Raw genomic sequence first — 26,800 nt, forward strand, 5'->3', positions numbered from 1 at the left:
CGTTCAATATTTTGAATAAGCATATGGCCACAGTAGTTCTAACCGCGAGTCGGTATTTTTTGGGGGCTCTCCGTCCGGTCACACCCCGCCCCATCCACATGCAGCCCACTCCGCCCCCACATAGTGTACATAACAAACGGGCTTAATTGGCAATTTAGCAAGCAGTCAGTTAAATGTGCGCGGCAGGCAGTCCCATCGTCAGTGCGCTCCTCCGCCAGAATGTGCTCCTGCGAGCTGGTGGTGTCCTCCGGAGCTGGGACCCCATCTCCTCCAGCCTGTGCCCCTCGCCGTGCAAACCGAACTATAGTTTTGAGGCGCGCGCTTTCGCGTCGGACGCTGGAGCTTCCGCTCCAGCTGCGACCTCCCAGATCTCGCACCCAAAAACAGTGAGTGATTTCCAAAAGCTTCACGAAGCCACCAAAAAGAAGTTCCAATGTAAGCCTCAACCAGTCGCAGGCATATGCATATATGCGTAGTATGTGCACGATCTATAAATACCCAGCCGCAAAGTGGTCCCATTAGTAACACACCCCCCGTTTCGCACCACTTGACATTTTCAGCCAAGAAGCTGCCCTCCGATGTGCATCCAGATGCGGTCTTCGCCTGCAACGAGCTCGATCTCAGCGAGGTGCAGGTGTACGGATTCGACTACGACTACACGCTGGCCTGCTATAAGCCCATCCTGGAGGACCTGCTATACAATCTGGCTCGCGAGATGCTGGTGAAGAGGTTCCGCTACCCGGAGGACATCCTCCAGCTGGAGTACGAACCGAACTTTGCGGTGCGCGGCCTGCACTACGACGTGGAGAAGGGGCTGCTGGTGAAACTGGACAGTTTCCTGCAGCTGCAGCTGGGCTCGGTATACAGGGGACGTACCAAAGTGGAGGCGGATGAGGTGCTGAAGCTCTACCACAACCGCCTGCTGCCCATTGCCTACGTGGAGGGGCCGAACAATAGCTACAGGGTTCGTATCTATATCTTATCACCTGGTTTGCGCTTGGATTTTGTGTTTAGCAATCAGTGATTTACGATCTCCTTCCGCACAGCATAACACCAACTCCAAAATGGTGCAACTGGCCGACTTGTTTTCTGTACCTGAAATGTGCCTGCTGTGCAATGTAATCGAATATTTCGAGCGCAATCGCATCGACTACAATCCTGAGATTGTTTTCCATGACACCAGGACCGCCATGGGCTCCTGCCATCCCATTATGCATGGCAAGGTGATGCGGAACACGGAGAAGTACATAGAACGAAACCCGAAGCTGGTCAAGTTCTTCGAGAAGCTGCAGCAGGCGGGCAAGAATCTCTTTCTAGTCACCAATAGCCCGTACTCGTTTGTGTAAGGAACCTCTTTTATTTTACCACAATTACAATTTGTGTAATCGTTATGTCTGCACTTGTAGAAACTGTGGCATGTCCTTTCTGGTCGGCGCCAACTGGCGTGATTTCTTCGATGTGGTCATCGTGCAGGCCCGCAAACCAAAGTTCTTTACGGATGAATCTCGACCAATAAGGCTGTTCGACGAGCGAACGCAGTCGCACCTATGGGATCGGGTATTTAAGCTGGAAAAGGGAAAAATCTACTACGAGGTAAGGGTTACCCATTTCCACTTGGTTAGTTACCAAGACTGTAGTCTGATGTTCTTCACAGGGTTCGGTGAGGCAGCTTCAAGAGCTGAAGGGCTGGCGTGGTCACTCTGTGCTCTATTTCGGAGATCATCCGTACAGCGATCTAGCAGATGTTACTCTGAAGCACAGCTGGAGGACAGGAGCCATTATCAGCGAACTGGCTGTGGGTGTTTAATATTAAACAATTAACGTATTGCCTCTAATGGTCTTTTCGTATTGCAGCACGAAATTAAAACCCTCAATCGTAAGGACTTCAAGATGAGCGCCAACTGGCTGCAAATGCTGACGCAGCTCATCGAGGACACCCAGGACGATGATAGCGAGGCAGCGCAGATCTGCCTGAAGGAGTGGATGGAGGAGCGGGATCAGTTGCGGTAAGCAATCTAGTGGCGTACGTTAATATCTCTTAATCCTAATCCAATCTTCGACAGCAACAAAACGAAGAACGTGTTCAACGAGCAGTTTGGCAGCGTTTTCCGCACCTACCACAACCCCACGTACTTCTCAAGACGCCTCTTCCGCTTTGCCGACATCTACACCAGCGACATAACCAACCTGCTCAAGTTCTCCACCACCCACACCTTCTATCCCCGACGGGGTGTAATGCCCCACGAATATGCCTCCCACTTCATCTAGAGAATTTGTGGGGACGAATGCCCGTTGGAAGCTCAGATTAGTTGTAGGTAACAAGAAGTGCCAGTGTTTAATGCTTGTAGCTCGAAACTAGTGAATTTAATGCGTGTATATCGTTATTTACATTATTGCTCAATAAAATCGTTGTAATAGTTCAAGAAAACCTCGCGATGCTCGCTAGCCAGATAATCCACCTTACCTTTCATCTCTAGCAGTTCCTTTTTGTCGGTGCGGCATTTCTTCTGGGCTATGATATCCCACAAATAGGTCATGCGAGCAATGTATTCCGTGGAGTTATCGCCACACTGCGCAGCAGTGCCTTCCAGCTGTTTGCGGATAATCCTCGCCAGATCTTCATACTCATAGTCATTCAGTGAAGTGCCGCCTGTTTGATTAGAGGTTTATAAATTACGACACAACAAAATCCAGCCGTAGCCTACCATCTATCTCATAAAAACAGGCTGTTACCAGTTCCTCGGCCATAATTCGTTTTAAGCTGTGGTGATCCACAAGCCACTTGTCTAGATCATCGAATGCCTTGAACAGCGCCTGCCTTCTTGACGAATCGGCACTGCTGCCGACGAGTTCAAGGAACTCATTGTACCAGGCGAAATGTTGAAGCTCCTGGCACACCGTGCAAGTAATCGGTTTCTCTGCATTCGATCTCAGCCACCAGCGGAGATTATTCTGCTGAACTTTGGCGTCTGGCAGAAATTCTTGTCGGCAGTTGGGCTTTTCGCAGCGATAACGATGGAAAGAAAGCTGGAAGATGGGAAAACACATTTACAAATGGCTTTGCTTGGCTTGGAAACGTACATAGTTCTGGTCGGGATCAGTTCGTGTGCACTTAGCGCATGTGCACTCAAATTTGTAGATGTCCTTGAGGGGATGAGCTCGATGTAGCTTTAAACTGGTTCTGTAATCATTCGTATAGCAATTGAAGATCTCCTCGCCATCTAGAATGTCCTTTGCAGCGTAGTTCACCACGGAACATCCATCGAACTTGGTGCGAATCGAGGGTTCGCAGGCGTGGTTGCACAAGCTCAAGTAGGGCAGATTGACAGCCGTGATAGGATCCGAGTGGGATAGATTGTGCAGCTGGCCGCGTTTCAGGTGTCGAGGCTTTTGCCACAACTCCGGCTGGAGCATGACAAACTCTTTTGGCTCCATGCCAACTCCGAGCAACCCATCGCCTACATGCCCATTCGCCAGCAACTGGCCGGAGAAACGCAGAATCAGTGCTGATATAATCAGTTGCCAATCTTCAATGCTGGCTGGCAATGAGTGGAACTGATCATAGAAATCGGTGTGCTCTTTCAGGTAAAGTTGAAGGAGGTTGACACAGAGGATGTGGTAATTAACCTCTTCATTGTTAGCCTGATCCAGTTGACTAACCATGCGCAGGCTTCGCAAATACTCTGGGGCGTTTTCACTCGCTTCCGGTTTTCGGGACAGATTCATAATTTCTTTCCACATACCCATTGCACTGGTCATCTCTTGCAAATGAGGCATTATGTAGGGAATGTAAGTCAAAAGCAATCGCAAGGCCAGATGCGAAATGCCCAAAAGTCGGAGGATATCCTTTCTGTAGGCGGCACACTCGAATTTGTGGATGGCCGACTGCGCATCCCGACACTTTCTAGAGCAGAAGACGACCCGCTGATGGCAATTGGGGCAGGGTATGGGTGCGCTCATTAAGCTGGCGGCGCACTGCTGGCAAATAAGCTGTTGCTCCAGTGGAACAAAGCAGGAGGCGCGCTCTGAAAAGATTACGTTGCCTTTGCTAATCGCTTCCTTAGCCACCATATATCGACCACGCGGACCGGGATCTGTAAGGCTGAGTAGTAAGGATTACAAATTAAGAAGTGGCCAGTACCGATTTGGAAACTTACATTTCCCCTAGAGATTTATCCACCACTTTCGCTTGCGTTTCCTGCTCTTTGGGTTGGTTCTTTAGCAGCTCCAGTTTCTGCTTCAGGTCTTCCAGCTGCTGCTTGAAGTTCTCCTTAAGCTGCAGCTGCCCGAGATGTTCCAAATGCTCCTCCAGCGAAGCGATCTTCTTCAGCTTCCAGGCGCAGTAGGCCTGCCGCATGATCACCTTGTGCCGCAGCCTTTCCGGGTATCCACACTCCAGCGCATTGGCGCAGTCGTCATAGGCTTCTCTGTAGTACCCGTACTCCTGCAAAGCTATTCCTCGGTTGGCAAACGCCAGAGACAGCTCTTCCGCAGCATCCTCAGCCTCGAAAACGGCTGCCGTATAAAGCCTGCATGCTTTCAGAACCGAGTCCTTGGAGGATCCCGATGCGGACTCTTTGAACACAAGGTTACCCTCCTCGCGCAGATTCCTCGAACGTTCTGCGCAACCTTTCCTGTCAACTGGTTGCTCCAAATCCTGCAGCAAATCGAGCGCCAGCTTCTGGAATATTTGCAGAGTGTCCGCCGGCATGGATGCCAGTGACTTGAAGGTTTCGAACTCATCCTTGTAGCCCCCATTCAGGGTTATCAGTTCGTTCTGCTGGGAGAAAATTCTGGCCAAACGTTCCATGTCCACCGGCTGCAAAAATTGTTTACAAAAATCAAATCATGCGGTTGGTGAATTTTAGGTGCTTTTCGAGTAGCCGCTAATGTAAGAATCGATTATTTTTCAATATAAGGTCTATTTTGCTAGTTAGTTCTATTCCCTATGGAAATATTTCACATTCTATTGAAATCAAGTGATATTATAAAGTCAAACACAAGATACCTTTTAACTTATTCAAATTAAATGTTTTATTATCTCGGATTATTTAAAAATCTGTATTATTTACGAGCACTCGATACAGAACAAACCCAAGCCAATAAAAAGAAATAACTATTCATTAGTCGAATACGTACACTTGAGGGAAAATCTTTTTCAAACTAACAAAAACAATTGATGCTCCTAAAAAAAAGCTGTCAGGATTAGCTAATTATCGATTTGCCGGCGACTATCGCACTTCTCCCACCACCAGGCAAAAACGTAAACAAAGCACGGCAGAGAACGCACACTCATGCAGAATTGCAGAATTCCGTGACGGATTTCATCAAATTTTCGGGTTTCATCAGTGGAAATAACTTCGTTAGCTCTCTACTACTCTTTTAACTGCCAAAAGTCACTATGAAAGACGCAAAGGTGAGTTTCCCAGCTGATCGGAGTGGCGCCTGCAGTTACATCATGTCGTTTGGACTTCGATTGCTGTGTCTCTGTATTTTCCTGCTGAAAAACGTTAAAACTGATCAAATTGGATATGAGTTTCAGCCCTTTCCCGTGCTCAAGAATGATAACCTGCTGCGCGCCGCACGTGGCGAGGTGGTGGACCGGGTGCCCGTGTGGGTGATGCGCCAAGCGGGTCGCTACCTGCCGGAGTTCCAGGAGCTGCGAAAGCAGCACGACTTCTTCACCGTCTGCCGCACCCCGGAGCTGGCCTGCGAAGTGACCATGCAGCCATTGCGCCGATTCGACCTGGACGCCTCCATAATATTTTCGGACATCCTTGTCATTCCGCAAGCACTCGGCCTCACCGTGGAGATGCACGCGGGCGTCGGTCCCGTCCTGCCACAGCCCATCGTGGTACCGGAGGACCTCAAGCGCCTGACGCCGGACGGAGCCTTGTCCCGCCTCAGCTACGTGGGCGACGCAATCACCATGATGCGGCACAAGCTCGAAGGTCGAGTGCCGCTAATCGGCTTTACAGGAGCGCCGTGGACACTAATGGGATATATGATCGAGGGCGGTGGGAGCAAGACCATGTCGAAAGCTAAAGCTTGGCTCAACGAACATCCGGAGGACTCCAAGCTGTTCCTGAACCTACTGACCGACGCCATTGTGGACTACCTGGAGATGCAGGTGAAAGCTGGTGCTCAAATGCTGCAGGTATTCGAATCGTCCGCCGAGCATCTTTCCAAGGAGCAGTTCCTGCAGTGGTGTGTACCCTACCTGAAGAGAATTCGCGACGAGCTGGTGGATCGTCTCACAAAGAAGGCCATCCCCGTGGTTCCCATGGTAGGTTGGACTAAAACATTGATTATATGCTTACTAAAGGGAATTTCTTTTTAGACGCTGTTCGCTAAGGGTGCTGGGCACTCGCTGAAGGAACAGAGCGAACTGGGCTACGACGTTATTGGCTTGGATTGGACTGTGGATCCGCTGGAGGCACGCAATTTGGTCGGACCGAACATTACGTTGCAGGGCAACTTGGATCCGCAGGACATGTACCGCGATCCTGATGAGCTGCGCAACCTGACCACCGAAATGGTGCACAAGTTTGGCAAGTCGCGCTACATCGCCAATCTGGGCCATGGAATCACGCCCCAGACTCCGATTACGAGCATGGAAGTGCTGGTGGAGGCGGTCCACAAGGCTCTGTAAGGTGTGCCTTTTACTAACCTTTAATTTTATGATGCTTTTATCGAATGCAATAAAGACAATTGGCCTTGGGTTTAGGGTAACCTCAGTGGAATGTTATATTTAGCTGGTGCTGAGCCTGTTCCTGCAAAATCTTATCGTATATCATCAGGATACTGCCACAGCAGACGAGCAGGGTGCCCAGAATGACTTCTACGGGAGCAGTTGGTAAACAAAGTGGACAAGGTTATGCATAGTGACATTTAGCTTACTCCTTCCCGGCAGTTTTTCCCCCAGCGCATATCCGGTGATTGCCGTAAATGCGAAGCTCAGGGAATTGGCCACTGGCACCGCTACCGTAATACTGGCCCTCTGGAGCGTCCAAACGTACAGAGCACTCCCGCACTGGTTGAGACCGAAGGGTATCCAATAGCGCCACCGGGAGCCGATTGTGCGTGCCTCCTGGACGAAGTTGCGCCACTTGGAACCGGTATTACCAACCGACTCGATTCCCTGGCTGCCGAGGCGAATGAACGGATTGGTAACGCCCCACAAGAGGCCCACGGCAAGGAGTTGTGCTGGAAATGGGTTTTGAGTGCTAAACTAGATTATATTTTGGCTCATTTACCAGCGATATCCAGCATTCTTTTTTGTTTACATCCGATCAGCTGTTTCGTTGTACTTCATCAACTTGGAAACTACATTTTGAAGCAACAATTTGGGGCATTCCATTAATAGCCACATAACAATGCAATAATAATTTTACATTAACCATTTTATTGAATTCACAATCGAATAAAAAACTAGGGATCAAAATATGTTCAACCATTTTATTGATTTTATTATTTATTTATTATTTTATTAATGTTCAATCAAAAACATAAAGTTTAATCTCTAATGCTGCATTTAAATTTAGAAATGTTTAATACATTTGAATTGAAGTAGTTTTTATGAAGTATTTGGTTTCTTTCTGAAGTAGTTTTGGAAAACTAATTTGATTTCTTGTCCAGAGTTATCTTTTAAGTACTTAGCTCGACTTTAACTAAAGACATATGATAAAACATATGAAACAGACCCATGCCAATAGACAACCAATAAATGAATTAGATTTGATATTGACAATTTATAACGTAACTTATTGTTCAATCAAACTATGGATTTAGAAATTCAATTGGTTATTCCCCTAATATTGCGCTTTACGGAATACCCTAAATTTAGTTTTTCTGGCATTACGATAGTCACGATGCCGCTCGCACAATGCAGCCACACTGTTTTCTGCTCACCTCTAGCATCTCTTCTTCTATCCTTTTCTTTTCGCTGCGTTTCCGGAAGAGGTTCGTAATTTGCGATTTCGTATTTTAATCGGAAAACATCGCATATTTCCACGAATTAAATGCAACAAAACTGTGTGGACAATGTTCCGAATCGAAAAACCGATCACGGCGTATGTTAATTTTCGCTGTGCAACAATTTCTTGGCGACTTGGAATATTCCACTGAAGTTTTGTTTATGTTGTGTGGCATTAGCTAAAATTTGTTGTTACGCACTTGCAGGATATTGAGTAGCACCGTTTCGGGCTAAACAGCACAATGACCAAGACCAAGGGCGAGAAAATCAACAAATCCGCGATCAACGAAGTCGTGACGCGCGAGTGCACCATTCACTTGGCCAAGCGTGTCCACAACATCGGCTTCAAGAAGCGCGCGCCCCGCGCCATCAAGGAGATCCGCAAGTTCGCCGAGCGGGAGATGGGCACCACCGATGTGAGGATCGACACCCGTCTGAACAAGCACATCTGGTCCAAGGGTATCAGGTGCGTAGTCCGCAATTTTTTCCGATCCAGAATCTTCTCTAATCTGCCGCTAATCCCCCCCTTCCAGGTCGACTCCATTCCGCATTCGCGTGCGCCTGGCGCGTCGCCGCAACGACGATGAGGACTCCCCCAACAAGCTGTACACCTACGTGACCTATGTGCCGGTGTCCACGTTCAAGAACTTGCAGACCGAGAACGTCGAGTCCAGCGACGACTAAGCAACGTAATTGACGGCCAAGAAAACACGGTTAATAAAAAGTAATTTTTATTTAGAAAAAACAAACAAAACAAGTGACTTAAAGTGTAGTAAACTGCGGCTGCAGCAAGTAGACCGCCTCCTCCGTGGCAATGGACAGCAGTTGCAGCATATGGTGGCTGGGCAGCTGGAGCACCTCCAGGGCATGAGCCTTTGGCAAGGCGCTATCGCCGAGGATTTGCTGGAATCCCGCTGCTCCGCTGTGCTGGTAGATGCGAAGCTGTTGCTGCGGCAGTACGTTGGACACGCAGAGCAGTAGATCGTCGGACTCGGGCAGGTGCATGAAGCGCATTACCCGCAACTGTTGCAAGTCCTGGAGTTCCAGGACTTGGTCCAGTTGGAAGCTGCTCGTGTCTGGGCTGCCGAAGCTGCAAAACGAGTGAAATCCTTGTAATTGCCTAATGTGTGAAGTGCTCATGAATCTCTACCTGTAAATCCGGATCTCTGCTGCTGGCGATGAAGCCATCAGCGCCACATATTCGCTCTCCATGCCAGCACCTCCTTGACTAAGAGCCATTTGCTCCACCTGCCCATCCATCAGCCTGCTCGATAGGGAGTAATTGCCATTACTCCACTTCCAAAGCTCCACCGCTCTGGGAGTACGAAGTAGAATGGTCATCTCATCTGAATCAGCGACCGGCAACAACTGTTTTACATCCCGCCTGGGCAAGATTGCTTCCCTGCTGTTGTTCTGCTCATCTAGGCATCGGATTACTAACTGGTTCTCCTCTTGTAGTGCCCGGCACTGAAATCCATATGATCTAAATTGCAGTTTCTGCGGGTTCTGTGTCTCCTCATTGATTGGATTCAAGTTTGTCTTGTTTAGCTGTGTCAGTGCTGCACCTACAAAAAGAAAGCAGTGTTTTATAGATGTGGCTATGGAATACTCTTCCCATAATTGCACTGTAAATATTAGGATATATTAGGATAGGACATTATCGATATTGATAGGTGGCCTTTTGCATATATCTTAATCTATATTGAAACATTTTCAAGTTTTAAAATATTCTTTAAACCCAATTGAAAATGTATATGACTCTTTTAGAGAGTATATCAAAACAACAGATAAGAAAGCAAAACAGTGAGGTTAGACTGCTAGCATTTAAAAGCAGAACTCCACCATTTTCCGGCAGAACAGGGGCAGATTGTAATACACCAAGACTCCTCGTAGAGACCATTACAATTAACCATGAGAACGCACTTGCGGGCAAGTCTTTGGGTCCTTTGTTTGGCCTCCATGGCGTTTTCCATCCTTGCGGCAGTAAATACTTCGCCCAAACCAACTCTGGCTTCGGCGTTTAGGTGAGCAGCACATACAGAATATTCTTTGTTCGCTGAGATCCGCCCCTTTGCAGTGGAAAAGCTGGCACCCCTGCCGTGAAGGCAAACAAGACAACGGGTGAGCTGCTGCCCATGGTCATCAACACTTGGAACTTCACGGCTGCCAATGTGCTCGCCTGGCGAATCCTGAAGCAGAGCAAGGGTGGACTCCGGCAGACGCGGAATGCGGTAGTGGAGGGCTGCTCGAAGTGTGAGAAACTGCAGTGTGACCGAACGGTGGGCTATGGCGGATCGCCGGACGAGTTGGGCGAAACCACGCTGGATGCCATGGTCATGGACGGGGCCACCATGGATGTGGGTGCAGTGGCTGGTCTGCGGCGTATTAAGGATGCCATCAAGGTGGCCCGGCATGTTCTGGAACACACGCAGCACACCATGCTGGTGGGTGATGCGGCGTCAGCTTTCGCCAATGCTATGGGATTCGAATCAGAGTCGCTGGTCACGCCGGAATCGAAGGACATGTGGTTACAGTGGACGGCTGAGAACTGCCAGCCAAACTTCTGGAAGAACGTTCACCCGGATCCCAAGGTCTCTTGCGGTCCGTACAAGCCGCGACCAACTCCGCTGACCCGCTGGAAGGAGGACCGTGCCCGCAACGAGTACGAGATCGGACGCAAGAACCACGACACCATCGGCATGATCGCCATCGACGTGGAAAACAACATCCACGCCGGCACCTCCACCAACGGGGCGCGTCACAAGATTCCCGGAAGGGTCGGCGACTCCCCCATTCCGGGTGCCGGTGCTTATGCAGACAACGAAGTGGGTGCAGCCGTGGCCACCGGAGATGGAGATGTGATGATGCGCTTCCTGCCCTCCTTGCTCGCTGTGGAGGCCATGCGGGCGGGAAAACCTCCTGCGGAAGCAGCTCAAGGGGGCCTTCGCCGCATTCTCAAGCACCACAAGGACTTCATGGGTGCTCTTATCGCCGTAGATCGGCTGGGAAACTATGGCGCCGCCTGCTACGGCCTGGAAGAATTCCCCTTCATGGTAAGCAGTCCAGCGGGAGCGGACCGGCCTACACGCTTGGAAACGGTGAAATGCATAGCTGGTCAGGACAAAGTAAATATTGTGGCGTTGTGAGGAGGAGGAGGAAACTGTAACGGATTTCAATAAAATTTAAATTTCGTGTTCTCATCTCATCTGCATTATAAATTGCGGTATTTGTTGAGGAGGAGGAGGAAACTGTAACGGATTTCAATAAAATTTAAATTTCGTGTTCTCATCTCATCTGCATTATAAATTGCGGTATTTGTTTGGTCCTATCGGCAGAACGATAGTCGGGTAGTTTTACCGTGAAGTAGCGGTATTAGGAATTATCGATATGTAAGGATCCTAACCTAAGGTCACCCTTAAGTACAGTGGTAAGCGTAGTAAGACATACCCACTTACAAATCTTCAGGCTTGATAAGCATATTTTCAACACATAAATGTTGTTAAATAAATAATCTCATCCTTTATTTATTTAACAACATTTATGTTATAGAATATATATATATATATATAGAAAGACAAAACAAAAGAAATACTTCACTAGTTATGACTACCACAATGAGTAACTTTTTATAATTGTTTTATAAGTAAAAAAAATGTAAGTAATAATATTTATAGTTATAAATATAATTTATATTAAAATTAAAATAACTATGTTCAAAATTTATTTATTTACATATTCAATGTATCGAGAGAGTACTGTGAACATCTATGTTGCCAAAATCTCTCTCATCCCTAAGTTACTGTACCAAAAGGCGGCATTTCTAGTATTTGCGTGTTGCACGGTCACATTTTCCGCCAATTTACCGACGCCAAATACAGAAGAAGAAAAGAGAAGCGAACGGTGCGAAAGCGGAGAGAAAAACAAGCGGATCCTAGTTACATATAACAATTCGTGTGTCGCGTGTAAACAAAACAGCCTCCAAAATTATCAGGAACGCGCAACCAGCGGGCCGCAAGTCGCTGACTAAGATGGCAATTCAACTGGACAAAATTCTGCAGGACATCGCCAAGGAAAAGGTGCTGCATCCAAACAATGGCGGCGCCAGCAAGCAGGAGCAGGAGGAGGCGTGGGCCAGGATCGGGCGTCTCAACAAGCTCTCCGTGCACGAATCGCGCTCCATCTTCATAGTGCTCCAGAAGAAGTACGAGCAGGAAAAGCTAAAGGGCAATTCGGCGTGGAAGCTCTTCAGTCTGATGCATCAGATCCATCAGGAGCCCAAGATCTCAATCAAGGAGGAGAAGTAAGTGGCGTAAATAGTCCTCTAACCGTGAAAGACTAACAAAATTTCTACTGTTATTCTGCAGTGATCAAGTTCCCATGGACGAGGTGGAGGAGTACGAAATGCTGGAGGTGCAGGAGCCTGAGGACGAAGATGACGCCCATCAGTACGGCCAGCACACCAACTCTACCGGCTCGGCGTCCTCCGACGGCGAAAGCCCCACAAAGTCACACAGCACCGGTTCGCCAGAAAAAGACGAGCGGTTGGCGTACGCCAAACCCAACGTCGACACTCCTCGCCCAGCTATCGAGGAGAAAAAACTGCTCAACACACTGGCTAACAACACACCACGAAATAGCTCGCTGTCCGCCGCCGCAGCAGTACTGCAAAAGAAGGGAATCACTGTAAAGAAGACGCCCAGCTCCGCAGCAGGGGTTGCACCAAAACCGGCTATTGGGCAGCAGGCGCCAGCCAGTGGGCAGAGATCAAGCTCCTCGCGCACCACCATTCAGCTGCCAGATTCTTTGAAGCGCAAACTTTCGGAGGAGTACACCTCGTCATCGGCGCAAAAAAAGCAGATCAAGACCACGAGCCCGAAACAAGCAGCTTCATCGGCTGCCGCAACTTCAGTGCTCACCAGCGTTCCAGATCAACAGCCGGCGGGAAACAATGTAGTGCACACAACAACTGCCCAGCTGATGCAGGTTAAGAAGGAGCGTGAGGACAACCAGACACCACCGCCGGGTATCAACATCATCACCATTCCATCGGCACAACAGATAAACGGTGGTGGTGGAGGACCGAACTCGTCGACAGCCGCTACCATTGCTTCCACCTCGGTGGCTTCCACAAACGGCTTTTCGCCACACATCGAGGAGCTGGACTTTAAGAATGACATTATCTTCGGCCCGAAGATCAACGCTGCCTCCTCCAATACACCCGAGATTATCAACCTGGGCAACTTTGACAACTCGCTGCCGCCGACCTTTTTCAAGAATCTTTGCAACTCGTCGCGACACGAGTCTCTCGGGCTGTACGTGGCCAATGTGATGAACAGACTCTCTTCGCGTGCCTCCGCCAAGCTGGAGCTGTCCATCTTGCGCGCCATCCTCGATGTGCAGAGCGACGAACTGGAGCAGTAGACCGACTGATACTCGCAATTTAAATGATTACTCAGCTTACTTAATAGACAAACTGAAAAGGTAGTTATGTAGGCATGCCTGAACCCTTTCTCGTATTTATCGTATTATTTTTTCCGTGTTCAAACGTCTGCGTTATGTGCCGCCCACTTGTATAATGTATTTACCCACAGTTCTGGTATGAGTGTTCATAGCAGTTACGAATGAATTTTAAAGCTAAATTAAAAATGTATTTCTAATATTTGAGATTTCGAATTTGTCCCTCTATTTAAGGATGAATATGCTACTTGATTTTAAAATACGTTTATATGCAAATAAATCTACATAACTTACTTGAACTTCGTCCAAAAAGATGTATATCCGGTTGCCATGTGTAAGTAGCCCCTACTTCGCTCGACATCTGCTCCCAGATGGCCAGTACGTCCTTGTTGTCCACGGAGATGATCTTCATGTGCGAGGCCTTATGAGGTAATTGCTGCAGCACAGCAAAGCTTTCCAGCACTTTAGGCGGCTCTGTTGGTTGAATTAAATGCACACAACTAAAGGAGAATTTTTATTAATGTGTTTTTAACTTACTGGCCAATCTGTTTTTAATAGCTGCCACATTTTCCTGCAGCTGCTGCCAATCATGAATGTCATTCGATTCGACACCCCGCTTTTTCTTGTAATATTTATCCAGCAGCCCATTTCCGTTGCCCGCTTCGTAGTAACCCACAGTGAGGGGTTGGGTGAAGATGAGTTGGCTTTCCACGTGAAGATTGGGACGGTTTTCTGCCTTGCTGACCAGTAACTCGTTTACGGGCAGATCGTTGACGAAATCCACCCAGAGATTCTTCACATTATTGCTCATAACTCGCTTCTGCTCGGGAAGACTATTTGACACCAGTAGGGAGCCGGGTACATCCTGATCCTTGTCTATCAAAATGAGCTTGTCCGTCTGCCAGGGGACACCATTTACAGGACCATTCACGGTAAGATCGTTGTAGAGATTGATATTATTCAGACGGGTAATGCCAGCAATGCTGTGGTTTCCGTAAAGGTAGGCTGCTCCATGGATCCACTTGGCCACAGGCACCTCCGCCACCTGGCTTTCAGGGGTTGCATGGAGACGACTTATAGTGCCGCCTTGGACAGTTTTCAGTGCTTCGACTGTCAAGGGAGGATTGGTACTGTCATTTTGAAGAGGCATTCTTACGACATCATTAGCCAGGTTTAAATTATTTATTTTAATATTTTTTAGATTTCTCGAAATAAAGGCCTCTGACAGTTCCCATTTTCCACTTATAGAGTGAGAGCCGGCTGTTTTCAACGAGTGAGTTACAAAATCATCAAAATCTAGAGAGAAGTTGCTAGGAAAAGCAAAAGATTTATTTTAATATAGTATTAACCATTTGGTAGCATAGTATTCCTCACAAAATTCCAGGCAAGAGTAAAGCCATGTATAAATTTCAAAAATGTTTTACAGAGTAGCACTTATATTGAACCGAAAATGATTTATAAACTTTGAAAATTAAGTTCCATAAATGCGACTTATATTTAAATTCAACGATTAGTGTAGAGATCGATAATAGTTGTGAAAACATCGATATACCAATGTTTCTGCCATCCCTAGCTGCCAGGCGTTTGGGATTCTAGCCAAGACGTTTTTGTTGTTTCAAATCACAAACCTCTGCTCTGCCGAAACTGCCCGACCGTAAAAAGTGCATTTAACCAAACCCAATCAGCGACCAATTGACAAGGTAATTAAGCACACCTGCGAGTGTTCGAATTAAGTGCAACCACCGCCCCGCGCTACGTGCAAACGTGTACAGAAATTTCACCTGCCAAACGGAATGCACAGCTGACTTGTGCGGATGCAGTGGCTCTAAAACTGTTAGCGCGTAAACAATTGCGAAAGTGAAACGTGATACCAACTTTACCCCTGTCCATTGCCCCCTGCCCCTTGATCATTTGGACAATTTCACTTACCTACTGGTGCCCTCCATTAAAACGTCGCTGCTGCCACGTCGTAGTTTTACGTATTTGGCAACCGGAGGCTGTGCGAACGTGACGTCATGCTGGAAGCTCAGGGAAGTTTTCAGCAGATTGCTACGCGTCCGGCTGAAGTAGTTCTGGGTTATGTGATCCACTTGGTGCCCGTTGATGGGTCCCTATGGGGAAAGGCGTTCTTGTGAACACCATAGGTGAAATGTGAAAATACCCACTCACCTGAAATTCCAACAGGCCTTCGAATTGCCCAGATTCCAGTTTTATTTCTCTCAACTCAATCTGCTCGTTGTGCAGCCACACCTGATCAAGAAGGTTTCCCAGATTGTGGCCATTCAGCATCTGGTAAGAGGGTTCTCCCCTAAACTTTACATTCTCCGCCACAAAGGTTCGCACATTTTGCCCACTTAAATAGAGCTCCAACGCCTCCAGAGGATAACCATTCAGGTTGGTTATGTTGGACAATTCTGCTGCCTCCAGGTCACCATCTATGCTAACGGGAGCAGAGATGTAACCTCCACCATTATGGTAAATAACGTCTTCTGGGACGCGGAGTCCATTTAAGCGATCCAACTGTAGCTCCGATTGCAACACAATGGGATTCGCTGAAAGGTAATGTTGTTATAGTTAATAACGTTGTAGTCGTTCTTATAAAACCCACCAAATCGCACTGATTGCAAGTGCTCCGGTGCGTTGATCCTGTAGCTACGGTTCTCCAGATCTTCCAAGGTGTGGTTGTTCAGTTGCCCTCTTAGCCAGAGGCCTTGCTGGCTGTCCAGGGAAGCCAGCTGCTGGGGGGCTGTGAAAGTCTGGTCCCTGTCGGTCTCCAACCAACAGCTACCGAATTTATTGGCCTCAATTCCATTTAGAGAGTTTTCAAAGCTGAGGGAACTGATGTTTACATCATGGTCAAAAGTAAAGTCGCCAACGTATTTGACATTTCCCGCCAGTTGCTGCAGCTGCTGCTCCAATTGAACCACCTTCACTTTGTTAATATGGCCACTAAGCCACAGATTCTTGGCGTGAAGGGTGCCATTGAAGTGGGGTGGCAGATGCCAGCTGTCCAGGGACTTGCTTCCATGTTCGTAGATGGAGGAAAGTGTTTGTCCAAAGAGATGGCCATTTAGGTGCAGATCATCCACGCTCATTTCCCACACATCCATGTTGTCAATATACAGTGTTCCATTTGACTTTTGATCCTGACCTGCTTGAAGATAATCCTCAACTCCTAAACCATTCAATAAGATCTGTGATGCATTGACATGGTCCAGTTCCACGCCTTGTAATTGAATTGAACTCGAAATAGTTTGGTTGCCACTCTTGGTGAGCAGCATTTCCGGGAGTCTTTCCGTATCAATCCCATTTAGCCACTTGATCTCACCGAACCCATCGCGTATCTCTACATTTTGAGGAAATATTTTACTTGCCTGCACCAACTGCACTTCACCCACGTTCAGTTTAACCAGATTTTGTAGATCTTGCGTGTTGATGAAGCTGAGCTCGGTACTGTTGGCAATAAGTGGTTCCACAAAGTTGAGATTCACATCCTCCAAAGTTTGATCCAATCGCAGGCCCCGAGTCAATGCTTCTGCTGCAGATTTCTGAGTTGATCCGTCCACAAAATCTTTCATTTGCAGCAGCCGTCCAATGGTCACATCGCCGTCAACAACGAAATCCCCATTAAGTTGCAGCGACTTGTGGGTAACCTTTGCCGGTGACATCGCTCTCAATTCGGCCCCCATCATTTGACCCTGAAGAAACAAAGGTTTATAATATGTCATAATCCTAGAATAATATACCCACCGCAATGGTTATCGGTTCCATGACTCGAACATTCTCGAATCTCATGAAACCCTCGATGACCTGTGTGTGATTTGCCTGCTTGGTCAGGACATCGAAGCGCTGACGATCGACGTGGATGTGATTAAGCCGCTGATTGATGAGCAGCCGATTCACCTGAATTGGTTGGGAAAACTGAACATCTTGTTGGACAATGAAGTCTCCACCATCGACGGGGATCAGCAGACCCAACGGACGATCGTTAACCTCGTTTGTGTTGACTTGGGCAGCGTCGGATTCCAGATGATCGAAGTCAGCAGCTGCCTTGATAAACTGCACGTCTTTGTTGCTGCGTTTTAAAGTCAGATCAAACAGGTCTGCCCACTTTAGCCCATTTAGTCGCCCATCAAGCTGCAGATCCTTTACTATTAGCTCATCAAGCAAAAGTTTTCTTTCTTTTCCGGCGGGTTCGGTGTATTTTGCGCTTACATAAACCTTATTGGCAGTGACGGAATCATAAACAGGGTTTCTCGTATCAACTCCATTGATATGGTCTGCTTTAACTGTGCCGTGCACCACCAGCGTGTCCACAGTGACCTCATCGAAATTGGGTTCTTCATTTGGTTGATCAACGGATCTCTTGTTGGGATGTCTGGCACCTGCGGCAATCGTTTTTTGTTCGATTTTATCCAAGGCCTGCTTGGTTAGCTTCAAAGCCTTCCAGTAATTAGGTGTGAGCTTCATGTGCTTATCCTCGAACTGAAAATACAAAGTTTATATCAAAATAATTTGACTTGCTCCTGCTACTTCTTACCGATTTGGCGTTCACTTGCTTGAAAACCGACCATTTCAGTTTCTCCTCACGGTGCTTTAACTTGTCCTATATATTACACATGAATTGTTTACTTATTTAATTTTATAGAAAATAAAACTCACTTCCAATCTTTTTAATAGATGCTCTAAATTCACTTGCTCCAATCGCTTTCTTTGCTCCCGAGCCCAGTCAATGATTTGCTGGCGGAGTATGTTGGCATGCTCATCTTGTTTGTAGAGTGGCTGAAAGATGTTTGTCTCGTTGGCAGCCATATTCTCATTCGCAATCACTGTATATAGGCAAATTTCAGCTTAGATGTGAAAAAACCCAAAGATACTTACCCAAATAGCTCTGATCCCCCTCCTCATAGCTTCGCATACGTGCCACACCACGACTTAAAGCTCCCTCTGTGAACTGCACCTTGGATTCTTCGAATCGCCAGTCGTTGAGATTATAGATCTTGACATCCTGTTTATTACAAGCAACCAGGAGTAGAAACTTCTCCGATATTGAGTGCTAAAGGATTCCACATTTTATGAATGCCATGAAAAGTTTGATCCGAAATTACCTGAACTGGCAAAACCCTCTCCAAGGCATAGAAACTCAATCGCTGGTACGGCACAAACTGCCCCTTTTCGAAGACATAGATCACGGTGTCTGCTTCGCCCACCTCGGCGCCAGTTCCGCCAATTGTGTTGCCCAGGATGAGAAAGTGTCTGCGGCTGACCTCGTTTACTGGGAGACTGAAGTACTTTACGTCCACGGCTCCATTGCTTCGCAGTCGCTGGAAGAGCTGGAATCTCTGGGACTTGGCATCCCATCGAAAGATCTCTGAGTGGGTGGCAGTTCGTCCCTCTGCATCTGCGTAGTTGGCTACGGCCACATAGTCGGTGTAGTCAATGCCAAAGGCCTCCATTCTTCGAGCTTTGCTGCAATGAATCGCGCCCAGTTTCTGGAAACTCTTGCCCATCCACTTGAAATAGGGACACTCCGCTTTCGATTCAAAGGCATGCAGGAGAGTAAGTTCCTGGCTGCTGATCCGAAGGTACATTCCACGTAGATGTGTTCCCGAAAAGTATTGCACTGTCCGTATCCCCGTTTCCGGGGAAATCTCATAGATGGGCGAGCCTTCACGGGCCTGGCTTACGGGTTCTGTAAGATTGTAGCTCACTGCTACGTAGCCACGTCCAGCGAAGGCCAGGCAATCCAGAGCCACCGCTTTAGGTGTTTCCAACTTCACGAGAAGCTGGTAGTCCTGTTCAGATGGACTCCAGGTATAGACGGCAAAGTGACGCTGTCCTTCGGCATTTTTATGCAAAGCCGTAGCGTACTTTACCGTGGGCAGTTGGAGGATGCAAATGTCGAGGGGAAACGACACTGGCACGGAGGCCACTCGTGATAGTCCATCGAAACTAAAGCTAGCTAGAAGAGGCAGAAGTGTTTTACACAATAAGCACAAACACTAATCAAATAATATTCCTCTGCAGCCTTTTGTACTTTTAGTCGCTTTCATAGGATAGGGCCGTAGGTAATGCGTCGTCGCTGACTAAACCAAACAATTCTTTCTAACTCTTCGTTAGCCATGGCCGATGAGGAGCTGCAAACCTACCGCCGCTGCGTTGGCCTGCAGCTGGAGGAGCTGGAGCTGCTGAGCTCCATATATTGCGCGCCCGGAGAGCTGCATATGCTCGATGCCGGCGTAGTGGCTGATTTCAATGAGTTCCTCAAGGATGATAAGACAAAACCCGCCACTAGCCTTCTATCCCATTTGGAGTATGTGGTCAAATTGACTCTTCCAGGCAAACAGTGCGTGGAAGTGCGAGTGGAACTGCCGCACCTATATCCGCTTTTGGAGCAGGCACGCGTCAGTGTACACACTACGCTACTGGGAAAATCCAAGGAGCAGCGCTTGAAGAATGATTTGGAGCAGTATCACGGTGAAAGGCGCGAGGAGGACGCCGAGCCGTACATCTTCCAGCTGCTGAGCTGGCTGCAGGACCGCATCGAGGATCTGTTAAAACGACCAGCTTCCGAGTTTGAAGTGCAGCAGGTAGCATCATCGGAACCGCAACAGACAACAGCTACGCAACTTGAGAGAATTTGGATTTATTCGCATCACATCAAATCCACCGCCAAGCGGCAGGAGCTGATTCGGCAGGCCCGACAGTTGGAGCTCACAGGATTCAGTAGACCCGGTAAACCGGGTATCATATGCGTGGAAGGTGATTCCGCGAATGTTCAGGAATTCTGGCGCACAATAAAGGCCCTGCGTTGGCAGAAGATCAGCGTGGTGCGGACGGAGCCTCGGCAGCGCAAGCGGGGATTCGAGGATTTCAGCGAACAGCTTTTCAATGCCGAAGAGGGCGTCATGAACATGGGTCAGTTCATTCGATTCCTCGAAGCCCACGGATTTGGCTACATGAAGTCGGAATTGTTTGGTTTAGCCTGAGCGCCGGAATGCCCATCAAAATTTAACATGTAAATAAAGTTTGTTATATCATTTCAAACCTTGGTCGAAAAACTGAGGCACAGCAGTCGCCCGTTTGTGGAGCATCGATTCCTGATCTGAGTTCAGGAAGTGTGTGGGATAGGATTCCTGGAAGTTTACTTCGAAACTGATCGCGCGGGCGATCACAGCCGCAAAGATCAATATAAACAAATTGCAACACATTTGATACATATATTTATTTTGTGTAAACTATACAAAACGAAACATTCAAACTGTAACACGTGCACTGGTTGCAAAATAACTTTTACTACCGGCTATGATATTTTACGGTTCTTAAAGCTTCATTTAGAAAGTTTGTCAGATGTTTGGTACCCTATATCATAGTGGGCGTATTAGAACAGAGATAAGTTCGTCTTTTGGTATATTGGCATTTAAATGTATTATTTGTTTCTCTTGAATTTCTTTTATATAAACCCGTCTGCTCCCATTTCGGATACAAGTAAATCAGTGGGTTCATTTTGAACTATCTTAGTTGACTTGGCCGATTGTTGTTCCGACGACATATCCTTGCTTATGTCTCGCTCTAAATTTCCTGCCTGTTGTGTCCGTTTGCCCTTCTTCATAAAGGCACAGTAGCAGCAGTGATTTGTTGATCCGGAAACCTTCTTCATTTTCGCAGCGTCTCGCCATCGGCGAACCCAAGATATTTGGTAGTAGGCTCTTCTGAAGTTCTCATTGTTGAAGCCATAGATCAGCGGATTGACGGCGGCGTTCAGAAACATCAAATACTGTGAGATGTACCAGAATAGCTGCATTCCACTGCTGACAGAGACATCTTCACCGAAGTATTTTTCCCGTAGTACAACCAGGATTGTAAAGGGCAGCCGTAGAGCTGCAAAGACCGCGACCACAATGAACAGTGTCTTGGCCACGCTGCGTTTGTAGCTCACTGTCAGCGGGTTCTCGCGACTAAGGACCCGCTTTTCATACCGATCAAGCTGTGTTTGAGTTGGCTTATTAGTTGAAAATCCCGGATGAGCCCACTTTCTTTGCTTACCTTATAAAATATGGCTATGTAGCAGATAAGCATGATGCCCAGTGGCAGCCACACCAGAATGGTGATCAGAACATACCAGTACTTGGGCAGCACGGAGGTGTTCTCCTTGCAGTATCGCTCCGTAAAGTTCTTCCACACTCGCACCCTGTACGAGCGATAGAAAGCCAATGGTGATGCCAATAGGATACCCGAGACCCAGGTGCAGACCACCACTATCTGGACGCCCCTTATGGTGAGGCGCGTCTCCATTGGCAGCACGATGGCCGTAAGACGATCGTAGCTGACTACCGAAAGATTGAGCACGGCTGTGATGAGGAAGACCACTACCAAAAATCCCTCCAGCTTGCAGCCTACGCATCCCAACTGGTAGTTCTGATAGAAGTCGTTCACCATGAACATGGCAGGACAAATGGCCAGGGTCAGTAGATCCGCAACGGCCATATTTGCAATAATCAAGTTGGTGGGCGAGCGCAAAGAACGGTTGGTGGCTATCAGATAAAGCATGGTGAAGTTTCCGTACAGACCAAAGGCAATCAGTGGCAGAAAAGTGCAGATCTTCCAGGTGATCTCCCCATTGGGCTTGTGCAGCCAAATGCGCTCGGCTGGGAAGTCCCACTTGCCGAAGTCGAACTAAAGGAAAAAGGTGTAACTACCGTGAAATTAAAGCCTTTCTCATTACTAACATCGCCGCTGCTGGAAACCGAAGCCATTCCGTTGGATTCCTGCTTCGACGCCTTTTGCAGAGGAACTGCCTAAGCGTTCGACAAATTAACATGACCAACACTTGATCCCACATCATTTAGTTACGTGATTGACAAAGCTATTAACAAGTGTCACAGATAGTGCTCGCTAAAAGCTAATGGCTCTGCGATTTGGCCATCTGTCGCGTCGCTCTCGGCGATTCTCATGAAGTCTAGTTAGTTGGTTTGAGGATTGCTTTTGCCTTTTATTGAATACTAATTAAAACACGTTCCGACTTCAATCGATGTCGAGTTTTCGGAAGGATCCCTCAGCGCCAAAAATGGAATCCGCATTAACACGCTTTCCAGGCCGCAGCTGCTCATTCACTCCGTACTGGGAATCCTCGGCGAAATAGCTCTTATAGGACTGCAATTGCTTCTCCGCCTCCGCCTGAATGTCGGCTATACGTCCATTTTCGCCGCCATATTCTTCCGGCAGGTATTCGCGTGGTATCACCTCATTTAATTGCTCCAGATTTTTATGAACATGAAACTGAAAAGGTAAAGCGCCATGTGTGTGATGAGTCAGGGAAATAGATTATTCTCCTATTCGCTGATATATCTACTTGCACCTTCCCCCGTATCTTAGAACTCGGCCCAGCGTTTCAATGATAAGAGCCCATGTGCGTGGTCAACTGACCTTAGGCAATGCTGCTCAACACACTGTATTTCACAGTATGCGGTCCCGGCTCGAAAATTAGTGGCTCTGATTTGTGAAATATTAATTAATAGTTCAAGGGTGAGAGAGTGCCAGAGCTCTTCAACGCCTATCAGCTGCCTGCTAGACCAGCTGATAATCTCGGTGAAGTGTCCGATAAGGGAACGAAAATAAATTAGCCAGAGTGGCTACGACTATTCAATTATTCTTGCTTACTCACCCGCTGCTGGAGCTTGCTGGGCATGAGGCTCTTGGCCAGATTCAGTAACGCCACTCCCTCCTTGGGGCAATTGATCAGATGGACTCCTTTCAAGCGAGTCGGCTGAGCCTTCTCTGCGAATATTCCCATCCTTTTGATGAGCGTGAAATCCAGTTGGGCCAGAAAACTGAGGCTCATTTTGGCCATGTCAATGATCTCGATGTAGCCACTAATGTTGCTGTGGTCATCCTCACGGATTGACTGTTCCGATATCATGGTTTGGTAGCGGAAGAGATCCAATAACTTGAATTCCTTGGGATCGAATTTCTCATAGTTCGTAAGCTGCAGGCGGGGGCCATCGGTTCCCCAAGGTTTGGGCAATCGAACATAGGTTCTAAATAGAAATTTCAGTTTTTTAAGTTTTTAAATATCCTTGATGAGCGCTTTTTTACTCACCCAGATCTGCACAAGATTAGGTTCTTTTCGTCCACCAATCTTTTACCAAAGAGCTCAGGCATAAGCGTCTTAATAGTATAAAAGTGATCCAGCTTGGACTTGGTCTTCTCCAGGCTAAACTTGCAGCCTCGCAAGAAGCCAACCAGGAACTGGTCATCCTGGCGGGCCCTCAGATGAGGTTGCTTGGCCAACCAATCCCGAAGAGCTTCCAAATCCGCGGGCACTCGGTCCTCCACTTCGTTTAGCTCCGTTTCAGCAATGCTACGAAGTTCGGCGCTCAGGGGACGCAGATTGGCCATTTCTGGGAACTCGCTTGCTTCGTGGCGGCTGGACGGCTACTAAACGCTCTTCCTAATCGCACGGCGGCCAAAATCCCGGACCGAAACGGAACCGTTAAAAGCTAATCTGAGCTGCCTTTATGGCCACTCATTCAGTTGATAGCGGGCACGACCATTTCCACCACTCTCTTTTGCTCCGACGGCCCATCAAATCCAACCCGATCTGTTGGGTGTAGGCGGTCGAAGTCTCTCCTCGGAGGAGATAAGATTACGTCTCCACTGCATCTGTGGCGTGTATGCGTGCAGCTGGCGAAGAAGCGGTTGAGTCTGTGGATAGAAACACGCCACAATTCAAACGGTTGCGAGTATGCAGATCGTATCTTATCGCCGGATCGGAAAAGCACAGTTGGGCGGAATTACCCAATTATAGGGTTTAAAAATTAATGCCATATCAAGTGGATGTTTTTTTTTTAAAGAGATAAGTTGATTGAACAATTTTTTATTTATCGAAGGTGTAAAAAATCTAATATAATTTTAAAATCGCCATGAAATATCCACTTTAAGGCTGGGTTGCTTGAGAAGTAAGCTTAAAATATCCAATTATATAGCATCCTATATAAATACAAATATTTCTACTTTATACTACCGTTGAAAAATTGACATTAGCAATCCGAAACCAGTAAGGTACAAATGTATTTTCCAGTGCACTTATCATATCCACATAACATTGCTATTTGTGTTTGCTCTATCGGCCACTGATATCGCATAATCTGGTGCTCAAATGGTTTGTCACTGTGAGTTTGCTCCGTGTCGCAGTGTTTTTCGGGTGCTTCTGCACCAGTGTGCCCGCTATCGAACCCGGGAGGGTTCCCGATCCGATCAGAATCGGTACCCAGTCCAAGCAGGCGGGCGCAAACTTTTCTGTTAGTCGTGTTCGCACCTGGCGAGTGAACACACACACTCCAAGCCTTCGGTATCGCATCTCAAAATTAAGAGAAGTATCGATCTATTTGCAGATTCCCGGTGACCATGGCCAAGATACGATCGCTGGAGCCGGAGCTGGCAGAGGTGGCTCGATCTCAGCTCTGCGAGGATCCGTCCTCGATGGTGGAGAAGATCGAGGCGCTGAGGACCTGGATCAACGAACAGATCTACCTGGAGGCGCGGACCGACGATCAGTTCTTGGTGGCCTTTCTGCGCTTCTGCCGCTGGGACGTGGAGGAGGCCAAGAAGAGGGTACTCTTCTACTACACCTACAAATCGAAGGAAAGAGAACTGCTCAAGGGTCGCCAGGTGGACGATAAGCTGATAGAACTGGCTCGTTCAGGGTAAGTCGGGGAACCCCCCACATTTTCTGGAGATGGGTGTTGTAGGAAAACTTGTTCTTTTGCAGAATATTCGCCACATTGCCCAAACCTATTGGCCCCGGTGGCCCCCGCATCCACTACACACGAATGGGCCACATTGAGCCTTCCAAGCACAGTGTCAGTGACATTTTCCGCTTCCACGCTTTTCGCGCTGAGATCGAGATCAACACGGACGACAACTGGAACATAGCCGGCGTGGTGGAGATCATCGACTTCACCAAGATACCCTACTCTCCGCTACTGCAGTTCGATGCTGGCATGTTCAAGCGGATGAATGCATTCCTAGAGCATGGAATTCCAGCGAATTTAGTGGCCACGCACATTGTTAATGCATCCAGGGAGACGCAGTTTGTCCTTGGACTGGTTCGGAATGTCATGAAGCAAAAGGAGCTGGTGAGTTCAAAGGGAAAATGGATTCAGAACCACTAATTCCTTGCTACCCTTCCTACAGTTGCACATTCACTCCACCGTCGCGTCTCTGCAAAAGGCAATTGGATTGGAGTATTTGCCCGTGGAGATGGGAGGCGATAATGGATCTTTGTCGGATGCAATGACGCGCTACGAGACCCAGCTGCTTAGCTTTTCTCCGTACTTTACGGAAGACGAGCGATATGGCGTGGATGAGAAATTGCGGGAAGCCAGTGAGAAGGATCGGGAAAGGGGCGCTCCGTTGGTAACCGACGTTCCGAACGACGGAACCTTCCGAATGATTAACTTCGATTGAGGCAATGATCGGGCAGTTAGTTGTATATTCTGATGCACATCCTATAGAACACCCTCTTAACACACAGCCCGATATATACACACTGGAATGTATAGACACTACAGCGCTAAAGCGATCTTTGGTCATAGCAGAACCTGATATTTTATAAATGAAACCATAAGGGAGGAACATCGAAACTAAAAGCAAATTGAACAATATTATAGACGACAAGTGCACACTAAAACGAGTTAAGAAGCAAATGGATCGCCATCAAATGGCACAAAAACCTCACAAGTTTGTCGATTTTAATTTATTGCTGTCCTTATCAACGCACATACTTATACACATTCTAACGTCCGGTCGAACGATTCATTCTACCATGATCCCACAATGCATTTTCATGACGAAATCCTTAACGTCTTCTACTTGCGTGCTAAGTTGTTGGCTTTTATTTTATCGCATACTTTTATAAATACGGTACATGAGCATACATATATATTTTGGATATTTTTTCAGTTGGTTAAGTGTCGTTTCTACTAATTTTTGATACTAGTTTACACATACATATACATGCATCTCTATATTTATGGATAATACATACATAGTTAAATGACTATATTTAAATGTGACAATGTACTGTAGACCCCATGTTGAGTGCGTTAATAAATTAAAGCGAATTTGTTTAAATGTCGGTATAACTAAAACATAGATGGTATTACTTGGGGTTGCCTTCTTTATACATGGGGTAAGGGTAACGTGTTTATCTGGTCGAGATAAACGCTTTGTGGTGCTTGATGTCTGGTTGACATATCGTTGTTTGAACTGAGTTTCTGATAAGTGAAATCGATAAACTTTGGGTTATGTCAAAAGCAAGGCTACAGCATTTAATTTTATTTATCATTGGTATATTTTGTCTGACTT

At 47.3% G+C, this 26,800-nt stretch overlaps 12 protein-coding genes across 14 annotated transcripts; 7 read left to right on the plus strand and 5 right to left on the minus strand.

Annotated features, from left to right (window-relative positions):
* Window positions 1-65: 65 nt before the first annotated feature.
* On the plus strand, window positions 66-2,428 carry LOC6733728 (5'-nucleotidase domain-containing protein 3). Of its 2 annotated transcripts, none has more exons than XM_002080738.4 (7): window positions 66-435; window positions 561-964; window positions 1,047-1,342; window positions 1,407-1,593; window positions 1,655-1,795; window positions 1,855-2,006; window positions 2,064-2,428. In XM_002080738.4, the coding sequence occupies exons 1-7, from the start codon at window positions 174-176 to the stop codon at window positions 2,266-2,268; spliced, it is 1,647 nt and encodes a 548-aa protein (XP_002080774.1). In that variant the 5' UTR covers window positions 66-173; the 3' UTR covers window positions 2,269-2,428. The 2 variants fall into 2 exon arrangements, with proteins under 2 accessions (XP_002080774.1, XP_016026700.1); XM_016167721.3 differs by having other exon boundaries at window positions 245-386.
* On the minus strand, window positions 2,335-5,240 carry LOC6733729 (SET and MYND domain-containing protein 4). Its single transcript, XM_002080739.4, has 5 exons — window positions 5,140-5,240; window positions 4,158-4,819; window positions 3,082-4,102; window positions 2,706-3,027; window positions 2,335-2,650 (listed from the first exon to the last, which is right to left on the minus strand). Exons 2-5 carry the CDS (start codon window positions 4,808-4,810, stop codon window positions 2,391-2,393), a joined length of 2,256 nt encoding a protein of 751 aa, XP_002080775.2. The 5' UTR covers window positions 4,811-4,819; window positions 5,140-5,240; the 3' UTR covers window positions 2,335-2,390.
* A 33-nt stretch (window positions 5,241-5,273) lies between these two features.
* Window positions 5,274-6,737, plus strand: LOC6733730 (uroporphyrinogen decarboxylase). 2 transcript variants are annotated; one of them, XM_002080740.4, is made up of 3 exons: window positions 5,274-5,416; window positions 5,543-6,286; window positions 6,341-6,737. In XM_002080740.4, exons 1-3 carry the CDS (start codon window positions 5,402-5,404, stop codon window positions 6,650-6,652), a joined length of 1,071 nt encoding a protein of 356 aa, XP_002080776.1. In that variant the 5' UTR covers window positions 5,274-5,401; the 3' UTR covers window positions 6,653-6,737. The 2 variants fall into 2 exon arrangements, with proteins under 2 accessions (XP_002080776.1, XP_016026701.1); XM_016167722.3 differs by lacking the exon at window positions 5,274-5,416 and having other exon boundaries at window positions 5,459-6,286.
* Window positions 6,718-7,375, minus strand: LOC6733731 (transmembrane protein 234 homolog). The gene is made up of 3 exons (XM_002080741.3): window positions 7,257-7,375; window positions 6,901-7,206; window positions 6,718-6,841 (listed from the first exon to the last, which is right to left on the minus strand). Exons 1-3 carry the CDS (start codon window positions 7,270-7,272, stop codon window positions 6,735-6,737), a joined length of 429 nt encoding a protein of 142 aa, XP_002080777.1. The 5' UTR covers window positions 7,273-7,375; the 3' UTR covers window positions 6,718-6,734.
* A 485-nt stretch (window positions 7,376-7,860) lies between these two features.
* Window positions 7,861-8,724, plus strand: LOC6733732 (60S ribosomal protein L31). Its single transcript, XM_016167723.3, has 3 exons — window positions 7,861-7,962; window positions 8,182-8,441; window positions 8,509-8,724. Exons 2-3 carry the CDS (start codon window positions 8,218-8,220, stop codon window positions 8,657-8,659), a joined length of 375 nt encoding a protein of 124 aa, XP_016026702.1. The 5' UTR covers window positions 7,861-7,962; window positions 8,182-8,217; the 3' UTR covers window positions 8,660-8,724.
* On the minus strand, window positions 8,690-20,652 carry LOC6733737. Its single transcript, XM_016167162.3, has 13 exons — window positions 20,481-20,652; window positions 18,541-19,394; window positions 18,314-18,488; window positions 18,095-18,261; window positions 17,973-18,038; window positions 17,183-17,917; window positions 16,041-17,130; window positions 15,602-15,984; window positions 15,362-15,543; window positions 13,970-14,742; window positions 13,727-13,906; window positions 9,126-9,540; window positions 8,690-9,065 (listed from the first exon to the last, which is right to left on the minus strand). The coding sequence occupies exons 1-13, from the start codon at window positions 20,650-20,652 to the stop codon at window positions 8,738-8,740; spliced, it is 5,520 nt and encodes a 1,839-aa protein (XP_016026703.1). The 3' UTR covers window positions 8,690-8,737.
* On the plus strand, window positions 9,758-11,175 carry LOC6733734 (putative N(4)-(beta-N-acetylglucosaminyl)-L-asparaginase GD10667). Its single transcript, XM_002080744.3, has 2 exons — window positions 9,758-9,999; window positions 10,053-11,175. The coding sequence occupies exons 1-2, from the start codon at window positions 9,887-9,889 to the stop codon at window positions 11,119-11,121; spliced, it is 1,182 nt and encodes a 393-aa protein (XP_002080780.1). The 5' UTR covers window positions 9,758-9,886; the 3' UTR covers window positions 11,122-11,175.
* LOC6733735 lies at window positions 11,796-13,725 on the plus strand. Its single transcript, XM_002080745.4, has 2 exons — window positions 11,796-12,275; window positions 12,340-13,725. Exons 1-2 carry the CDS (start codon window positions 12,004-12,006, stop codon window positions 13,394-13,396), a joined length of 1,329 nt encoding a protein of 442 aa, XP_002080781.1. The 5' UTR covers window positions 11,796-12,003; the 3' UTR covers window positions 13,397-13,725.
* Window positions 14,995-20,479, plus strand: LOC6733738 (RWD domain-containing protein 2B). Its single transcript, XM_016167724.3, has 2 exons — window positions 14,995-15,132; window positions 19,553-20,479. Exon 2 carries the CDS (start codon window positions 19,555-19,557, stop codon window positions 20,419-20,421), a length of 867 nt encoding a protein of 288 aa, XP_016026704.1. The 5' UTR covers window positions 14,995-15,132; window positions 19,553-19,554; the 3' UTR covers window positions 20,422-20,479.
* Window positions 14,995-26,583, plus strand: LOC6733741. The gene is made up of 4 exons (XM_016167725.3): window positions 14,995-15,132; window positions 24,826-25,137; window positions 25,203-25,569; window positions 25,628-26,583. The coding sequence occupies exons 2-4, from the start codon at window positions 24,839-24,841 to the stop codon at window positions 25,898-25,900; spliced, it is 939 nt and encodes a 312-aa protein (XP_016026705.1). The 5' UTR covers window positions 14,995-15,132; window positions 24,826-24,838; the 3' UTR covers window positions 25,901-26,583.
* On the minus strand, window positions 20,886-22,274 carry LOC6733739 (neuropeptide FF receptor 2). The gene is made up of 3 exons (XM_002080749.4): window positions 22,162-22,274; window positions 21,479-22,108; window positions 20,886-21,419 (listed from the first exon to the last, which is right to left on the minus strand). Exons 1-3 carry the CDS (start codon window positions 22,186-22,188, stop codon window positions 20,886-20,888), a joined length of 1,191 nt encoding a protein of 396 aa, XP_002080785.2. The 5' UTR covers window positions 22,189-22,274.
* LOC6733740 (alpha-tocopherol transfer protein-like) lies at window positions 22,400-24,110 on the minus strand. The gene is made up of 3 exons (XM_002080750.4): window positions 23,532-24,110; window positions 23,097-23,469; window positions 22,400-22,711 (listed from the first exon to the last, which is right to left on the minus strand). The coding sequence occupies exons 1-3, from the start codon at window positions 23,828-23,830 to the stop codon at window positions 22,457-22,459; spliced, it is 927 nt and encodes a 308-aa protein (XP_002080786.2). The 5' UTR covers window positions 23,831-24,110; the 3' UTR covers window positions 22,400-22,456.
* Window positions 26,584-26,800: the final 217 nt, after the last annotated feature.

Source organism: Drosophila simulans, chromosome 2R, assembly GCF_016746395.2.
Source record: "Drosophila simulans strain w501 chromosome 2R, Prin_Dsim_3.1, whole genome shotgun sequence".
Lineage (NCBI taxonomy): Eukaryota > Metazoa > Arthropoda > Insecta > Diptera > Drosophilidae > Drosophila > Drosophila simulans.

Bases quoted from the DNA above. Each gene is read 5' to 3' on its own strand.
- LOC6733741 (XM_016167725.3), top strand. From the start codon at position 24,839: ATGGCCAAGATACGATCGCTGGAGCCGGAGCTGGCAGAGGTGGCTCGA. The intron at 25,138-25,202 runs GTAAGTCGGGGA...GTTCTTTTGCAG, and splicing joins ATAGAACTGGCTCGTTCAGG to AATATTCGCCACATTGCCCA. The intron at 25,570-25,627 runs GTGAGTTCAAAG...CCCTTCCTACAG, and splicing joins TCATGAAGCAAAAGGAGCTG to TTGCACATTCACTCCACCGT.
- LOC6733731 (XM_002080741.3), bottom strand. The intron at 6,842-6,900 runs GTAAGCTAAATG...CTGCTCCCGTAG, and splicing joins GGAAAAACTGCCGGGAAGGA to AAGTCATTCTGGGCACCCTG.
- LOC6733730 (XM_016167722.3), top strand. From the start codon at position 5,459: ATGTCGTTTGGACTTCGATTGCTGTGTCTCTGTATTTTCCTGCTGAAA. The intron at 6,287-6,340 runs GTAGGTTGGACT...ATTTCTTTTTAG, and splicing joins CCATCCCCGTGGTTCCCATG to ACGCTGTTCGCTAAGGGTGC.
- LOC6733734 (XM_002080744.3), top strand. From the start codon at position 9,887: ATGAGAACGCACTTGCGGGCAAGTCTTTGGGTCCTTTGTTTGGCCTCC. The intron at 10,000-10,052 runs GTGAGCAGCACA...GCCCCTTTGCAG, and splicing joins ACTCTGGCTTCGGCGTTTAG to TGGAAAAGCTGGCACCCCTG.
- LOC6733739 (XM_002080749.4), bottom strand. From the start codon at position 22,188: ATGGCTTCGGTTTCCAGCAGCGGCGAT. The intron at 22,109-22,161 runs GTTAGTAATGAG...TTTTTCCTTTAG, and splicing joins CGGTTTCCAGCAGCGGCGAT to TTCGACTTCGGCAAGTGGGA. The intron at 21,420-21,478 runs GTAAGCAAAGAA...ACTCAAACACAG, and splicing joins ACATAGCCATATTTTATAAG to CTTGATCGGTATGAAAAGCG.
- LOC6733740 (XM_002080750.4), bottom strand. From the start codon at position 23,830: ATGGCCAATCTGCGTCCCCTGAGCGCCGAACTTCGTAGCATTGCTGAA. The intron at 23,470-23,531 runs GTGAGTAAAAAA...ATTTCTATTTAG, and splicing joins CTAATCTTGTGCAGATCTGG to AACCTATGTTCGATTGCCCA. The intron at 22,712-23,096 runs GTGAGTAAGCAA...TTACCTTTTCAG, and splicing joins CCAGCAAGCTCCAGCAGCGG to TTTCATGTTCATAAAAATCT.
- LOC6733735 (XM_002080745.4), top strand. From the start codon at position 12,004: ATGGCAATTCAACTGGACAAAATTCTGCAGGACATCGCCAAGGAAAAG. The intron at 12,276-12,339 runs GTAAGTGGCGTA...GTTATTCTGCAG, and splicing joins ATCTCAATCAAGGAGGAGAA to TGATCAAGTTCCCATGGACG.
- LOC6733737 (XM_016167162.3), bottom strand. From the start codon at position 20,652: ATGTATCAAATGTGTTGCAATTTGTTTATATTGATCTTTGCGGCTGTG. The intron at 17,131-17,182 runs GTGGGTATATTA...TTGTTTCTTCAG, and splicing joins TGGAACCGATAACCATTGCG to GGTCAAATGATGGGGGCCGA. The intron at 9,066-9,125 runs GTAGAGATTCAT...CTCGTTTTGCAG, and splicing joins GCAGAGATCCGGATTTACAG to CTTCGGCAGCCCAGACACGA.
- LOC6733738 (XM_016167724.3), top strand. From the start codon at position 19,555: ATGGCCGATGAGGAGCTGCAAACCTACCGCCGCTGCGTTGGCCTGCAG.
- LOC6733729 (XM_002080739.4), bottom strand. From the start codon at position 4,810: ATGGAACGTTTGGCCAGAATTTTCTCCCAGCAGAACGAACTGATAACC. The intron at 3,028-3,081 runs GTACGTTTCCAA...CCCATCTTCCAG, and splicing joins CTGATCCCGACCAGAACTAT to CTTTCTTTCCATCGTTATCG. The intron at 2,651-2,705 runs GTAGGCTACGGC...CTAATCAAACAG, and splicing joins CTGTTTTTATGAGATAGATG to GCGGCACTTCACTGAATGAC.
- LOC6733728 (XM_002080738.4), top strand. From the start codon at position 174: ATGTGCGCGGCAGGCAGTCCCATCGTCAGTGCGCTCCTCCGCCAGAAT. The intron at 436-560 runs GTAAGCCTCAAC...TGACATTTTCAG, and splicing joins CACCAAAAAGAAGTTCCAAT to CCAAGAAGCTGCCCTCCGAT. The intron at 1,343-1,406 runs GTAAGGAACCTC...CTGCACTTGTAG, and splicing joins AATAGCCCGTACTCGTTTGT to AAACTGTGGCATGTCCTTTC.
- LOC6733732 (XM_016167723.3), top strand. From the start codon at position 8,218: ATGACCAAGACCAAGGGCGAGAAAATCAACAAATCCGCGATCAACGAA. The intron at 8,442-8,508 runs GTGCGTAGTCCG...CCCCCCTTCCAG, and splicing joins ATCTGGTCCAAGGGTATCAG to GTCGACTCCATTCCGCATTC.